The sequence below is a fragment of the Sphaerodactylus townsendi genome, linkage group LG06 (assembly GCF_021028975.2).
Source record: "Sphaerodactylus townsendi isolate TG3544 linkage group LG06, MPM_Stown_v2.3, whole genome shotgun sequence".
Lineage (NCBI taxonomy): Eukaryota > Metazoa > Chordata > Lepidosauria > Squamata > Sphaerodactylidae > Sphaerodactylus > Sphaerodactylus townsendi.
Window position 1 is genome coordinate 45,290,389 of NC_059430.1, and position 16,449 is coordinate 45,306,837.

Consider the following 16,449-nt stretch of genomic DNA (forward strand, 5'->3'; position numbering starts at 1 on the left):
GTCATTGTCCCGTGTATACTCATGTTTATAAAAGTAACACATCTTTGGTATATGTAAAAGCAACATTTTTACCTCTAACAATGGGCTGCTGGAAAGACTGTACAATCCCAAATGTGGGTGAATAGCTCATAGAATTGCTTTGGTTGAGGCTCAAATCTATGATGTATTAATTTTTACATTTAGGTTCCCATTAAACTCCCAAGGAAATCCTAAGGAAATGAATCCCAATCGCTGTGTGGGACTGCCTGCCCAAACATTGCTGCAAATATCAGCTAAATTATATCATCACATCATCACACATCATACCAAAAATCACTGAAGTTTCTAGTAGGATTCAGAGTATATTTTCTTCTGATAGTTTTAAGGTGCAGAGTGTCATCCAGAGTCTACAATCAGAATTCAATCAAGTTTCCTAGTGAAGCAACACTAAGTAATACTCTCTCTGGAAGGTTGAAAGCTGTTGACAGTATTGGAAAATCTATTACGAAGGTCTCTTTTATCATGCAATCCTAAGTGTACTACATGTTTTTCAAAAATATTTTTGAAAATAGTACATTACAGCAGATTGAAGCTGCAGCAAATAAGAAATCAAGTCTCATAATGTAAAGTGGAAAAATAATACATAAAAAGTAAGAAAATATTTAGTTCATTATCAATTTGATGTGCAATTTGTTGTTTCAGTTTACTACCCATTTGATTTCCATTTTCAGTCTTATTTAAAAAAAAGCAACTGGTATGGTAAATTGAGTTGGTGTGGGAGTAGAAGTACTATCCATTCTTTAGAGAACAAAAATAGGATGAGTCAGATATTACCATTTTGATCTGGAACAGAGATTACAATTTAAACTGCGAAGGTGTTCTTTATGTGAGCAAGATAAAATTCTGAGTATGACAAACTAGAAATTATATGAATGATAGTGATCTTGCACACAATTTTTTGGCATTCTGGGAAACAATCCAGGTTGCTCTTTGGCTCATAGCAAAGCAGTCATTTGACTGCTTTACCCAGAAAGTAAGGCTGATTCCGCATGGGCCAAAAACAGCAGTGTGAAAACGGTGTCAAAATGGTGTAAAAGGGTTTATACTGTTTTCACACTGTTTTCACACCACTATTTTTGGCCCATGCAGAATCAGCCTAAGTCCCAAGAACATTATTCAACCTACTTTTGAATGGTAGGTATAGATTTATACTCACCATTCACCTTTTCCTAGGTTTAAAATCTGGCCATGGTATTGTCACTGAATTAACAGACAAGTACAAATATACACACTGACACTTGTGTGCATGTACTATATTGATGTATGTAAGCTTTATATGAAGACTCTTGTAGGCTTTATATGAAGACTTTGTGAAAAGCTTCAAATACTGAGTTAGACTCATTCCGCACATGGAAAATAATGCCCTTTCAAACTGCTTTCAGTGCTCTTTGAAGCTGTGCGGAATGGCAAAATCCACTTGCAAACAGTTGTGAAAGTGGTTTGAAAACGCATTATTTTGCGTGTGCGGAAGGGGCCTTAGCTTTTGGGATGTCTTTACGATATATGGAGTAAGGTCTGTAGCTTTAAGTAAGGATTAGTATCTGTTAATCATTGTGTCTTCAGTACAGTCCAGCATGGGATTGTGCAGGTGCAGGCCATCCATAGAAAACTAACTAGAAGGCTTCCAAAAGCTTCAGAGCACTGGGAAACCCCTCCTCCCAAATCTGGAGTCAAGAATGAGCAGATTTCCTGCCCAGGTGTATGCATGATGAAGGTGAGAAAAGCACTCCTGTCTCAGTTCTCTCTTTGCTGCCATGGAAAGAGGACTGGCTTTTCTTAGAGTTTTCTTTTATTTTTGTTTCATATTTGTTGAGTTGTTGTTATTCAAGGAATGTTTTAAGTATGGAAAAAAGATGGCTGCAAACAATGACCGTAATTAATGTCTTTTTTGCCTTAGCAAGACACAAGGTATGCCTATCTTGCCACCTTTTCATTCCAAAGATCAGGCATGAACAGACCTCAAAACCCAAGACTGAATTGTGGGAAAAGGAAGGGACCTGCCACACCTGTATAGTTATTTCTACTACTCTTGCTTATGTGGGTGGGAGCCTGGTAAACATCAGGTAGCTGCATCTGAGAACAGGTCAAACTGGCTTCAGTGTAAAGTATGATACAGGGAACAAATCAAATCAGAAACTCCAGTTGGGACAGCATGCCATGACTTGGTTATTATCAGGAGCTAGATGGAACATGCATATTACTCTCATCCTACAGACACTTCACTGGTGCCCATCAGTTAGTGTGTCGAATTTGCAGTGTTAGCTATCACATACAAAACGATTTCATGGCCTTGGACCCTCATATTTGCAAGAGAGCCTTGCCTCCATGCTCTTCCATGATGGCTTCTCTCATTGGAGCAGCATCTTTTGCTGGTGCTAACCTGAAAATGGACAAAATCAACCACTGCCCATACACATACCTTATAGAATGGCCTGCCTCAAGAGGTCAAGAAGGATCTCTCTCTCTCTCCTGGCTTTCTGCAAAGTATGCAAAACTGAATTATTCAATAGGGCCTTTCTATGTAAGCAACAAGTTGCACTGTATGTAATGTTTCACAAGTTAGTGAGTGTAATCTATACTATTGTCAGTAGCTTGCTAAAACTGAGATCCTACTCTGCTTCAGTTCTGTTTTTAGACTTCTAGTTGGTTCTATAACCATAATTCCTATTGCATTGTTCATGCTATGTCCCATCCTGTCAATTGGATTGATTCTGTTGTAATTCACCTTGAGTCCAAGTAAAAAAGGTGGCCTATAAGTAATATAAATAAATAAAAACTTTACACAGGTGAAGAGGTACAGGGTTATGGCCTATAAACCATGAATGGAAGCAGAGTACAGCTTCTCGTTCCTATGAAAATCTGCTGTCTTGGGAAAAATGCGGGATGTAGTCTGGGGGGAATAAACAAAATCAGCCTTCTCACATCTTTGCATAAGAAGTGTGGCTTAGTGGTTAAGAGCAATGGACTTTAATATGGGAACCAAATTTGACTCACCACTCTTCCACATGAAGAGTCATGGTTTTCTCAGAACTCACTCACTCCACCTACTTTTCAAAGTGTCTGTTGTGGGGGAAGGGAAGGGAAGGTGATTGTAAATTGCTTTGAGACTCTTTAAAGGCAAGGAAAAACAGGGTATAAAATCAACTTTTCTTCATCAATTTCTGTTTCACCTCAAGCTTCAACTCATACTTCATCCCATGCTCTGGAAGGTTTTCAGCCCTTAAGATAATTTTTTGTGGGGCTGTGAATGAGAAGGGCTGTGAGAATGAAGAGAGATATGTTCTGTAAACTTCTGTTCATGATTCAAAAGTTCCATCCTATAATAAATATGAAAAAAAATTGTTACATTTTTTTCCTTGTATTGTTCTTGGAAGTCTTACAACTGACACCTATCTATTTCCACAAATGAGTTTCACAAATAAGTTCTACTTACATGTAGTTTAGTTTATGGCCTTTACAGCCAGATTAGCCCAAACATTTGTGATTTTGATGATGCTGGTGATGAAGGATTGTGATAGGCTTCAGAACTTCTTTGTCTTAGGTATCAGATGCTGATTGATTATTAATTATTTTCATTATTGTTAGGATACTATTAATAGTAGTACTTTCACCCTCCAAAGCATACTTTAGAATTTGCTATTATCTGAAATAACACTGGACTTAGCTTCAACTAATCAGTGCCAAAATAACTGATATGCAGTCATGTGCATATCTTTATTCTACATATAACCTTGGACAGCTCTGACATTTCAGATTAGTTAAAAGAGGCTGAAGGCTGAATCATCACTAATTGACTAAAGTAAAACTCTAATGAAAGTAACTTAATCATAAGACAACCACTAACAGATTTCTTCAAAACAATTTATATCTATTTTTCCATGTTTTGCTTATGCAAACTAATACTAGTCCTCACAAACTATCAATACAATGGAAAAAAACACACTTTCTACCTAGGACATAGGAAAGAATGAAATTAATAGTAAAGGTTTAAATACTGTGTTGTTTCCTTCTCCTCCCTTCTTGCACAGTCAAACTGTACAGTATAGATTCCTTAGCTCCCTGGTTCCATGACTGATTTGTTTGCTTGTGAGATTCTGTGAAGCAGTGTACGCTCATGATGATGAAATGCCATTTGGACAGATTACTGATTATTCTACCCTCCTTTTTCAAGATTTTTCTAGTTATTTTAAAAGATAGCATGTTACATTAATCATAGCTACTTATTTGAGGAATTTTTTAAAAATGTTTTTTAAATAATTAGTATTGATTTATAAAATGAGATAGACTTACTCTCTTGATTTTGAAACTACAGGTTTTCCCTATCTTCTGTAAGGCCATCTTGAATCCATGATTGCTTTTCTATGTTTCAGGAGTCATTTCCAAAGAAGAGGAGTTATACACTGGAAGCAGTGCCATCTGCTTCTTCTGATGCCTTTCCTGCAGAAAATGAAAATGATCTCTGTGATTTTCTAGATACTGCAGTTACAAAGAAACCTTGTTCTTTAGAAATAGCCAGAGGACCTTCAACAAGAACAGGTAAAATGCTGCCAATGTTTTATCTTGCAGCTGCTGCATTCTGTTAATATATGATGCTCAGATATTATTAATATATGTCCTGTGCTCAGCTCGCTTTGAGATGTACGGGACATACACCTGAACAGTACTGAAAAAGGCAATATCTATTCTGTGTAGCTTACAAAATGTGGCAGGGATGATCTTGACAACTCATCTATTGACAACGGAACCTGCTGGATAAACTAGAGAGGTAGAAAGATGTGAAACAGCAGATCACATATATAGTATATCCTGTTCATTGCCACCAACCGGGGATATGGTTGGAAGGTAGCCTCTGCTGTGGACTTGTCTGTGTGCCCAGTCCACTGTTTCTTAAGGAGACTCCCTTCGAGGTATAAGAAGAGCCCATCTCCACTTACTTGTCTGGAAGCACCCCAATGGATGAGAGCAGCCTTAACTTGCCACATCAAGGGAAGTTGCAGCATCTCAAATCTCTGAGAGCTTATGTGAGACACACAGAAATGCCATCTCTCCTCTGTAAACATCTATGAAGGCCTTGCTGTGTTTTTTTTTGGTGACCTTTCAATTCTTCAAGGCTGCTCTTGCATATCAGACCAGATATCTGGTCAGTTCTGTAAAGGTCAAGCAATCTGAATGCCTGAAAATTGTTGATAGCATCCTCCAAATCAGGCTGCAAAGATGGGATTAAAGCCATTTCTTGTGCAGAGATTTTTTTTCTTGCTTACCTGCATTCCAACAACATCAGGAAGACAATACACCAGTGTCTTTTTTCAGAGCATCGATATTTACTGTTCTTCCCAACTGTCTCTATCCAAACTATTTGTTATGCAGTGTATTATACAATCAAGCTGGGAACCTCTTCCACTCTAGCATTCATTATCTTGCTCAAAACGCGCAAATTTATGAACAAATATCGATATCATCTGATGTCCAGGAATTGCAGTGAATCAGAAATAATGTTAGTATATGAAATATGGCAATGAATATAACCACTGTCCACATATGACTGCCGAGGAGTTAACCTGGGCCTTGGGCAGCTCGAAAGAGGTTGCTTATATGGTTGCTCCTGTCCAGAACAGATGGACAGCGAGATGCTCAGCATACATCTTGCAGAAGCAAGATCTGGCCAGAGAGGTCTGACCATGAGGTTACCAGCAGCTCAGCCATTCACACTGTTCCAGCAGTGCACTGCTACAAAATGGCACCCAGGACTTGCCCCAGGTATCGCACCCCTTTTGCACCCTTACCAAACTCCCTCCACCCCTGGCCAAAAAAAGTTCAACAAACCTTTTCTTTGATGCTCTGCCTAAGTGGCCCAAAGGCAGGCAACACACTAGGGGTGGCAACAAGGCCAGGGAAGGAGCGCACCCTCCCTGGCCTTGTCCCCACCCCCAGTGTATTGCCAACTGCAGCACCACTTGGGAGGGATGGAGGAAAGCTAGCTGCATTTTAAATCAGCTGTGGATCAGGCTTTATTTATAACCCCCATGAGCAGAGAAGAGCAAAGATATTTCCATACTAGTTCAGCACAGAAGGCTCTCCTCACTGCTGCCATCACTTGACTGAATGAGTGCAGGTGAAGATGAAATACTAGGTGATAGAGTAACCAGCAGACTCTCACAGGTCATGCTTGCATCTTCCCTTGCATTTCCATCCTCTTTACACAGAGCACCCATGAGTACTCCCTCAGACAAATTATGCTTATAGCTGATAATGAAGGTCTTTGAAATGACCGTTTCAGGTCTAGAAAATTAACTCAGGAATTGTCATTAGGATCGCACTAAATATCTGTTGCAAAGCCAAAAAATGAAACGACAACTGTGGTCCTGAAAGTACAAATTTAATGTTTACAAATTATGTCATTTCAGAATTTAGGGTTTTCTGGGGCTTATCATTTTAGTGTATAATTGGTATGGAAATGATAGTTTGGAATCCATTTCAGGAATTGTCATTTTTGTGATTAAAAGTCATGGGTGTGGTTTGTGGATATCTGGTAAAATCATTTCAGCTTGACACTGTTAGAAGAGTTATGCTACTACATTTCACAAAGGCATTTATACTTCACTTTTGCCTTTACTTCATCTCTCTGTGAGATGCTAAGTAATGCCTGTTAAGTTACTGGAATTGCTAAGTGTCATAAATTAGTTCTTTAATGGGTTTGCAGACTGCTTATCTTTATTGTAAACTTTTGTGACTCTACTATATGTCCAATATCTGCATAAGGATACCTGTTTCACACAGATGTCACTGGATTGTGTGGTTTGTTTGTATATTTTGCTAAAGCTTCTTTCTTTGTTCTTGTAAACAATTACTGGTAATTTTTTGATGAGAAGAAGAAGAAGAAGAGTTTGGATTTATATCCCCCCTTTCTCTCCTGCAGGAGACTCAAAGGGGCTTACAATCTCCTTGCCCTTCCCCCCTCACAACAAACACCCTGTGAAGTAGGTGGGGCTGAGAGAGCTCCGAGAAGCTGTGACTAGCCCAAGGTCACCCAGCTGGTGTGTGTGGGAGTGTACAGGCTAATCTGAATTCCCTGTGATAAAGCCTCCACAGCCTGTGGGCGCAGAGTGGGGAATCAAACCCGGTTCCTCCAGATTAGATACACGAGCTCTTAACCTCCTACGCCACTGTAGAGCTGGTATACAAATTTAGAATTACATTTTCTGTTGTTGTTCTGTGTGTGGAGAGAACTTAAATGAAGTATTTAAAAATTCTTCTTTTCTGGGCACTTTGTCTTCCCTGTGATATTTAAGTGAACAGTTCAGTGACCTTCCTCGATGAAAGATTAAAAGGATTAATTTTATCCCATTTATATTATTCATTTCCAGAGCAGTACTTAGACAGTCTCTTCTAGATGCTTCCACTGGGGTTCTCAATTTATCTACTGCTGTCGTGTGACAAACTCAACCTGGTTAAAACATTATAAAATTATAATAGTTCATGTGACAGAAATTAATGTTGTTCCTCCGATGGTAATATAGTTAAGCTTTGTGAGGTTTTAGCTAAGCAATCAATCATCCCTTGAAAAGGTGCAAAAGTGAAACAGATCCTAGATACTTCAGAAGCTGGACAGTTAGTACAGTGAAACAGTTATCCAGCATTTGAAAAAAAAATCTGAGGTGATGATACAGAATACTTATGGTGGATTAATGCAGAAGAGATGTAAAAAGAGATGTCTGAAGCACTTAGCTACGTTCCAAACCTGTCATTTATTTATTTCATTTATTTCATATATCAAACCTTTCTCCCCAGTGGGGATCAAAGCAGCTTACATAGTTCTACTCTCTTCCACTTTATCTTCACAACTCTGTGAAGTACGTAAGGCTAAGTGTGGGTGACTGGCCCAAGTTCACCCAAGGCACTGAAGGAAAAAAAAGGTCTAGTGGGAAGAAAAATTCATTTCAATATGTTAATAACCCCTACACATTTTGCATTGAGCTTCTTCATGGGGTTCTGTGGAATATAAAAGCAGCATACTGCTTTTATATTTCACAGATCCCCCAAGGAAACCCAGTGTGAAACATGTAGGGGTTATTAACATATTGGAATGAAATTGTCTTCCCACTAGACCATTTTTTCTCACGTCTCTTTGTTCCAGTTAGTGAGGCCATTTGTTCTTTTCCAAGTTTTTTTCCAAGCTTCCTTGACAGAGTGCATATTTGAACCAGGATCTTAAGATCCTAGTGCCACCCACATAAAACACAACCCAACAATCTTGCTGGATTTGGAAACAAATTGTTTATGTACATGTAAACACCAAGCATGGTATGTTTTCCTTTGTGTTATTCTCTACTTTCAACCAAAAATACACAGCTTTTTATAATTTAAAAAAGAAGATATTTTTGAAGAAACTTCTATCATCCCATATACCACAGTGAGAATGGCTGTCAGAAAAGCTTTTAACAGGGCTGCTAAGAGCCACTTTGGACCACTGGACAAAATTCCATCCCGCTTCTCTCTGACTCTGAACCAAAACAAATCACTTAGCTTTCTCTCACTGTGAATAGAATAATTGTCCATTAAACAGAATATATTAATGGAAAATGAACAGAATTATTAAAGAATGAATTTTACTTATGATTTACGCAGTGTAATTTCCAATAAAATACGATGCATTGAACATCCCCCCCCTCCCCCGCACAAAGTAAGCAGAATCAGAAAGACTCCCCAGCCAAGGGACCTAGCCAGAAACTGACATGTACTATCAGTTAAATATAGATGAGGCAAGGTAACCTGAAAATAAGCATGAAGCAGGAAGGAAAATTGGAGATATGTGAAAAGTCAATTTCTTCATCCTGGAAGAGAAGGCACGTGAGCCAAGTCTCCAGAGTGTGTATCCTCTTTCATCTGCACTAACTTTAGAAGATAATTCTTGTTCCTAGATCCAGCTAACTCCAGATCAACATTCCCATTCCATCCTATTTGCTTCTGCTGCTGCCTCCCTAGGAAAAAAAATGCAGGATTAGACAACTTTTTTAAAATTGCCTTCAAGTCACAACTGACTTATAGTGATCCCATGAGGATTTCAAAGCAAGATACTAACAGAGGTGGTTTTCCATTGCCTACCTCTGTGTGGTGGCCCTGGAATACCTTGGTGGTCTCTACAAATCCTAACCAGGGCAGTGTCTGAAGTTGGACTATTAGGATTGTTTTCAACTTTATTATTGCAATACTGTTCAAGGCTGTTGGGTCAAATGAGTAGTTTCATTTAAATAATTACCCTGGTGATCAGGTTGTAATCACTTGTGATCAGGTTGAAGATATAGATCTTTAGTAGATCAAAGGGTATAGAACTGATTAGGTATTTTGTGAGTAATCTTAAACATGTATTCTTAGAAACAAATCTCATTTAATTCAGTGGAGCTTACCCTCAGTTTTCTGTTTACCTTGCATATGAACTTTTAAAAATATAGCCTATATTAATTAAAAAGTATCATAGCTTCACAGCATACATTTTTATGGAAATTAAAATTGCTTTTCTTCCTTACTAACAAACGTTTTTTTCAGTGTGTGTAGCAATATCTGCAGCCTGAGGATTCATGCATCTGATCAAATAGCTTCTAACCATGAAAGCTTGAACTACAATACTTGCTATTTTTTATGGTTGCTTGAGATTCCTTTTTGGTTTTGCCACAACAAACAGGGCTACACCTCTAGAATTTGTCTTTTCTAGTTACCCAGTTTGTGCCAAGATCTCACTAGGACTTAGCCTAAGAAGAGTTTGTTTTCAGAACATCACAGGTTCTGGAAGAAATATATTTTTGGGCATGCAGAGAATGCCTTTTCCTCATCATTAAAAAACTCTGCAGTCTCTTTTCTTCCCACACACTTTAATAATTAAGTAGTGGACTTGAAGATGCAAAGGAAGCAGTGAAATTACTAAACATTTTTAAACCCCTCTGAAAAAAGAGGATAAGATAACTATGAATCCTGTACCTTTCATAACAATAAAATAAGAAGCTTCTTGGATCACAGTAGATGTTTCTGTAGTCCAAAATCCTATTTCCTACACCAACCAGCCAGCTGTGTTTGGGGAACCCCACCAACAGAGAATAAAGGCAACAGGCACCCCCAAGCAGTTGCCCTTCAAAAACTGGCATTCAGGACTATACTGCCCCAGAACATGGAAGTTCTATTTGGTCATCATAGCTAATTGCCACCTAACTATTTCCTGCATCTATCCATTTTAAAGCCTTCTAACCCAGTTGAAGATCCCTCTCTTGGACATACACCTCAATGTGGTGAAAGGTTTTGAGAGTGTCAGCAAAGCAATACCATAAAGAGTTTAGACTCTATCAAGAGTCTAGCAGAGTCACTCAAGGCAGAAAAGTCAAAGTTGAGGCACCACACTAAGATGCTCATGCATCCACCCTCTTCAGCAATAAATAACCACATCAGTAGAAGAGAATAGTTCCAACGATGATGGAGGCAGAGGAATTATAAAGGGTAGCTACTAGGCAGCAGCAGTAGTGGAAGGTGACATTGGTGGAGGATTTTTCACAGACAATGGCAGTGATGGTTCAGCCAATCCTGGTTAACAAGGCATAGAAGAAGGTAGTGGTAAACCATGTCTGATAATCTCATACCTTGAAAATCCTATGATTAGACAATCCAAACTGAAAAAAAGATGTAGTGCTAGAAGACAGGACCCCAGGTTGGATAGCAATCAGTCAGCTACTGGGGAAGAGCAGAGGACAAATACAAGTAGCACTGTTCTTAATGATGCAACTGAATTAAGGGCAAAAGGACATGCAGTTATTGATGTGAATGGATGCAAAAGGAAAGTCCAAAGCTGTTTAACACGTATAATAGGGACAGGGAATATATGAATCAGGAGGGTGACATAGAATTCTGTGAAGATAAACAGTATGTTTCAAGGAATTGTACATATGGGCATATTAGAAGAAGGAGGAGGAGGAGGAGGAGGAGGAGGAGGAGGAGGAGGAGGAGTTTGGATTTATATCCCCCCCTTTCTCTCCTGCAGGAGACTCAAAGGGGCTTACAATCTCCTTGCCCTTCCCCCCTCACAACAAACACCCTGTGAGGTAGGTGGGGCTGAGAGAGCTCCGAGAAGCTGTGACTAGCCCAAGGTCACCCAGCTGGCATGTGTAGGAGTGTACAGGCTTATCTGAATTCCCCAGATAAGCCTCCACAGCTCAGGCGGCAGAGCGGAGAATCAAACCCGGTTCCTCCAGATTAGATACACGAGCTCTTAACCTCCTACGCCACTGCTTCTCCTGTATTAGATGACTAATACAGAAATCAACTAAATAGTATATAATTGGAAGAAGAAAGTGGAGAATATTTATTCTCTAAAACGAGACTAGCAGCTGACTGTTGTACAGACAATGAATTGTCAATATCAAAGTTAGAATAAAGCTGAAGAAAAATACCAAAGCTATATTCATAGTACCAAAATACAATCTAAACAATGTTCCTGAAGTGTTTAAAGGCCATGTAAAGAAAATATTATGGAAATATGAACCAGATATAATTTCAAGGAGCAACACACAAAGACTATTCCTATAGCCAAAAGAAATTAAAAGCCTTGATGGATGACTGATGATATTGGTAAAGATCGATGAGAAGCAGAAGTAAAAGGTAACAGAAATAGAATCAGAAATCTTAGTGCAGCATTCCAGCAACTAACACACAGAGTCGTAGAGAACTATTATAGTAATCAGTGTATAAGCAGAAAACAATAAAAAGGAAAAATAGCTTGCAATTTCTTGTTTCTACAAGATCCAAGAAATTGAAGGGAAATTTAAAGCATGATTAGGAATGCTGAAAGATCAGCATGGAAATACATTTACCAAACAGGACAAAATAAATGAAAATATGGGAACCATACAGAAGAGGTGAAAGGGTGATAGATTCCTTCCAGGAATAATATTTTAAAGAATAATCTGCTATTTTAGAAATGGAAATGAAAGCTGCACTTGAAGCATTTAAGAGACACAAATCACAAGGAATAGATGGGATTTAAATATTTCAAGCCAGAGAAATACAGTCCATCAAAATCTTAATAAAATATGGAAAACAAATATGAAAGGCAAAGCTATGGTCCACAGATTGGAAATGTTCAATTCTAATTCTGAAAAAGGAGTCATCAAAAATTGTAGCAGCGTCCCTGGGGCGCTATTCGCACAGTTGCCGCTGCAGCAGCACAGCAGCGCCATGCTCTCCCCTGGTCGGAAGCACTCCTTTCCTAACTCTCTCCACCAGGCTCTTCCAGCCATGATTGATGGACTGGAGCCATGATTGAAGAACTGGAGGCCCCTTGCCGGTCTTTCTACTGTAGGAGTGGGGCATCTTGTGTGGGGTGTGATCTCGACCAATTGCAGAGAGGCAGGAAATGATGAAATTCTTCCATGTACTTCCTGTGAGGTCTTGGGGTCACCTTCTTCAGTATTTTCCTGCCTCTGCAGAGAGCAGACGCGTTTTTTGGCTCTGGCAAAACTCCTATTCAGAAGTCTGTTTGTGGCCAGGGTCTGTGTTTCTGTCTGGAAGTCCTTAGAGGGGTGAGTAGCTGCCATCCGGCTTGGGGAAGAGAGTAGTCTAGCCGCCAGCTGAAAGCAAACCGGCTTTCCTTCCCACCCACCCTCCCCACCCCTTGGCAAATAGGAACGTTGGCAAATAGACAAAGTTAATCATGGACGCCGAGGTCCTTTTCGGCCTTCTGAACGCTAAACCTTTGTTAGTTCTCGGGCTGGGCGGAGCGATACGCCCGCAAAGTCAGGGCCAAGCCATAAAGAAGGGGGGGAGAAGCTCCACTCAAATGAACGCCGCAACGCAGCGCGCGGGAAAATCTGGCCATTCGAGCATGCGCAGTCATCCCAACCCGCCAAGAAAAGAAAAGATTAAAACGGCCGGGAGCTCTAGCTGCCTTCCCAGAAAAGGTGCGCCCTTAACCGGAGACTCCATAGCCGACTTCTCCGGCCTTCCCAGGGCCTCGAGCAGTCGTGGTTACACCTCTGCTGGCCCTCCATCAACTGGTTCTTCCCTGTGCCCCTAACAGGCAAGACCCACAGGATCCTGAACGGGAGATTCTAACACTGGGCAAGGTTAGCACTCCAGCCTCCTCCTGGATGAACGCGCCTCTGCAGCGCGTTTACGCTGAGTTCCTTAGAAGGGAGATAGGACAAAGCTCTTTGGATGGGCAAGAGATCAAAGAACAAGCTAATGCCCGGCTTCCTCTACTCTCGGTCCCATAGGATCCTGTAGTCCCCACCGAAAGAGGGACTCCGCTCCTAAGCAGAAGGGGACCCCTTAGCCCTACCTAATGAGGAGGAAGTTAAAGAATTATCCAGTTTAGGACGGCTCTGATGGGGAGAAAAATTCCCTCTGGACACAGAGGAAACCCCTGAGCCAGCTGTAGAACAATCCATACAGTTCTTTAAACTGGAAGAAATCCAATCCTTAATTTCTAAAACTATCTCCTCGGGCTCTGATTTACGCCGACCCTGAGGACGCTGAAGAACAAATTCCCAGCCTTCCATTAACGCCTTCCAACAAGCCAATCATGGGCTATCCAAAGTACAGGCACCATCATCCTACTTCCCCCGCTTCGATAGGGAGGGCTGGCTAGTAAGCATTTCCCTGTTCCTGGAAATGTGTTTCTTTGTTAAAGTTGATTCATAGGGAATGGCTCAATCCCACTGCCCACAAGGGCTCTTGCCCCCTAATTTTAAGAAAAAATATCTGATGCCTCAGCAGTTTCATCGCCCCTCCTCCAGAATTCCTTCCAGTTGATGCCCCCCTGTGTCCATCCCTACATTCCGGGGCACTGGTAGCCAAAGAGGGGGGGGAGGGCAATATCAAGGACCCTTTCGCTTTGATAGGAGTAGTCTGAAGCAGCGCCAGATCCCATAAGTGGTTGGCGGCAGCCATCAAAAAACTTTTACGCTCTCCTCCACAGTGGCCAGAGCCTCCATGGTGTGGGCTCAAACGCCTCCCTGGAGATGAATTCCCAGCTCGAAGCAAAAGGCATCAGAGAAGCGCATCGAAAGGGTCCTTTTCTGCCAATTCCTTCATAGCAGATGCCACCTCTCGACGCTTCATATGTGTCACTGGTAGCCAGATCCTTAGCCTCTTAACATGATAGCAAGACGCAACTTGGATTCTGCCCATGGCAAGCGGACATACAATCTAAAACACACGAGTGGCTGGTTCGATTCATACTCATGGAGGGGCCCTATTTTGGCAAAGAATTGGATGAAGTCCCTTTGTCCAAACCAAGGACAACAAAAAAAAGACGATGCAAAATCTGGTCCGGCAACCCGACAGGTCCTCTACCAACAGCAAGTTTACCTTCCTGTCCCACAAATCCTTACTCCCCGCATCGCTAAACGCAGACGGGCAAAGCACCATTAACTGGCAGAATCAACATTCCTCTTCGAACTACAAAACAGTCCCTTCGCTAAAAACAATACAACAAGCCGGGCAAGTCCTTTCTAATTCAAATAAGAACAAGCACATGACGATCAAAGCATCCCCGGTGAGGCTGTCTCCAACACTTTCAGCACCGTTGGCAGGGAAACCACGTGGACAGGTGGACAAAGGAAGTCATCTCCCACAGGTTATGGGATAGAATTCAACGTTATTCCACATCACCACTCTGTTCATTTTCTCCGCTCTCAAAGCGATCCGCAAGCAAAGCTGAAGCAGAACTCTGGAGGCGGTTTCCTCACCTAACTAAGATCCAAGCCATCGAATCCTGTACCGACTAGCCGAACGCTTCTCAGGGACATATTCATTTCTTTACAGTCCCCAAAAAAAGAAATGGGGACTGGAGAGCAATCCTCAACACCTGAAGCGCATCAACAAATTCATTCCTCGGTCCCCAAATTCAGGATGGAAACCCTTCGGTCTATCATCGGCAACTCTTCGCCATCAAGATCTGCTGACTTCGTTAGATCTGACTGAAGCCTATTTTGCACTATTCACAACTCTCACAGAAAGTACCTGAGATTCGCCTATTACATACAGGATCAACATTATCAATTCAAGACGCTGCTATTCGATCAGCCACGGCCCCAAGAACCTTCCAAGGTACCTATTGGCTCCAGTCATCATGTTGAGGGAACAGGGGATAGCCATCGCCTACATCTCCCTACCTCGACGCATCTGTTGATTCATTCACGCCCGTCCCCAAGGCCATCGTACGCATATCGAGGTAGTTCAAGAAACCTCTAGCACAGCATGGCTTTTATCGTGAAACAAAGAAAAAGCTCTTTTCATTCCCTCCACACGGCTAGGAACACCTAGGCGCAGTGCTGGACACGGTACAAGACTCCTTTTCATACCTTCAGAAGAGAAGGTAGAAAGAATCAGGAAAACGACATTACTAGTCATGTCCAACAGAAGATCAGCCCTTGCTAAACTGGCAAGTCTTGCTGGGAACTCCCTTCATCTCAGTAATCGACCTGACCCAGTGTGGCATCGCCACGCTGGTGACCGCTTCCAACGATTCCTCCGCGCATACCAGCTGGACATTAATACTGCCAAGAAAGACAGAAAATTGACCATACTCCCCCAAGAGTCCGCCTCTCCCAGCCTTCTCTCTTGGTGGACGAATCCGGGCCCAACCTCAGACGGGAAAACGCGTATCTACATGCTCTTCATCAAGCTCAAGTTCACAGACGCTTTCAGCCTTCAGGGCTGGGGCCACACTCAGTCAAATGTATGTCCAGGGGAACTTGGTCTCCGGAAGAATCTTGGCTCCACATCAATGTGTTAAAACTCGAGCGCATCTTCCTTGCCCTTCAACATTTCCGGCCACAAATTCGCCATCAACATATGTCATCATAAGAACAGACAATGTTGCCGCGAAGATGTACATCAACAACCAGGGCGGCTCCAGATCAGCAAGGCTCCACTCGGAAGCAACAAAAATCCTCCGATGGGCCCGAGGGAGAACTTGGTATCGCTAGAAGCCCTACACATCAGAGGAGTCCAGAATCTAGAGGCGGATTGGCTCAGCAGACAGAATCTGTGCGAAACCGAATGGCGACTCGATCCACGGGTCTTCTTCAAGATATGCAACACCTTCGGCACTCCGGAGGTAGACCTGTTTGCCTCTCAGAAGAACCATCAACTTCCAAAGTTCATGACCCGACACTACCATCCACAGGCAGTAGCAACGGACGCCCTGAACGCGATATGGCCTCCAAATCTTCTCTATGCAACTGGAGGCCCCTTGCCGGTCTTTTCGTCCTAGTTTTGACCATTTCAACCTGCTTACTCCCTGTGAGGTAGACAGGCTTCTGTCAGCTGTTAGAGCTACCACTTGTCCTTTTGACCCATGCCCCTCCTGGCTAGTGAAAGCTTGTGGGGGAGGGGAGCTACAGAGCCACCTGTTGGATATTGTTAACA

At 41.8% G+C, this 16,449-nt stretch overlaps 1 protein-coding gene across 15 annotated transcripts in view; it reads left to right on the plus strand.

Annotated features, from left to right (window-relative positions):
* The window catches only part of ANKS1B (ankyrin repeat and sterile alpha motif domain containing 1B), a 462,906-nt gene that overhangs the window by 119,985 nt on the left and 326,472 nt on the right, over positions 1-16,449 (plus strand). For all 15 annotated transcript variants that reach the window (XM_048500513.1, XM_048500514.1, XM_048500506.1 and 12 more), the window contains one exon: positions 4,410-4,575. In XM_048500513.1, the coding sequence (XP_048356470.1) occupies positions 4,410-4,575 (166 nt within the window). The remainder of the gene's footprint in view (positions 1-4,409; positions 4,576-16,449) is intronic.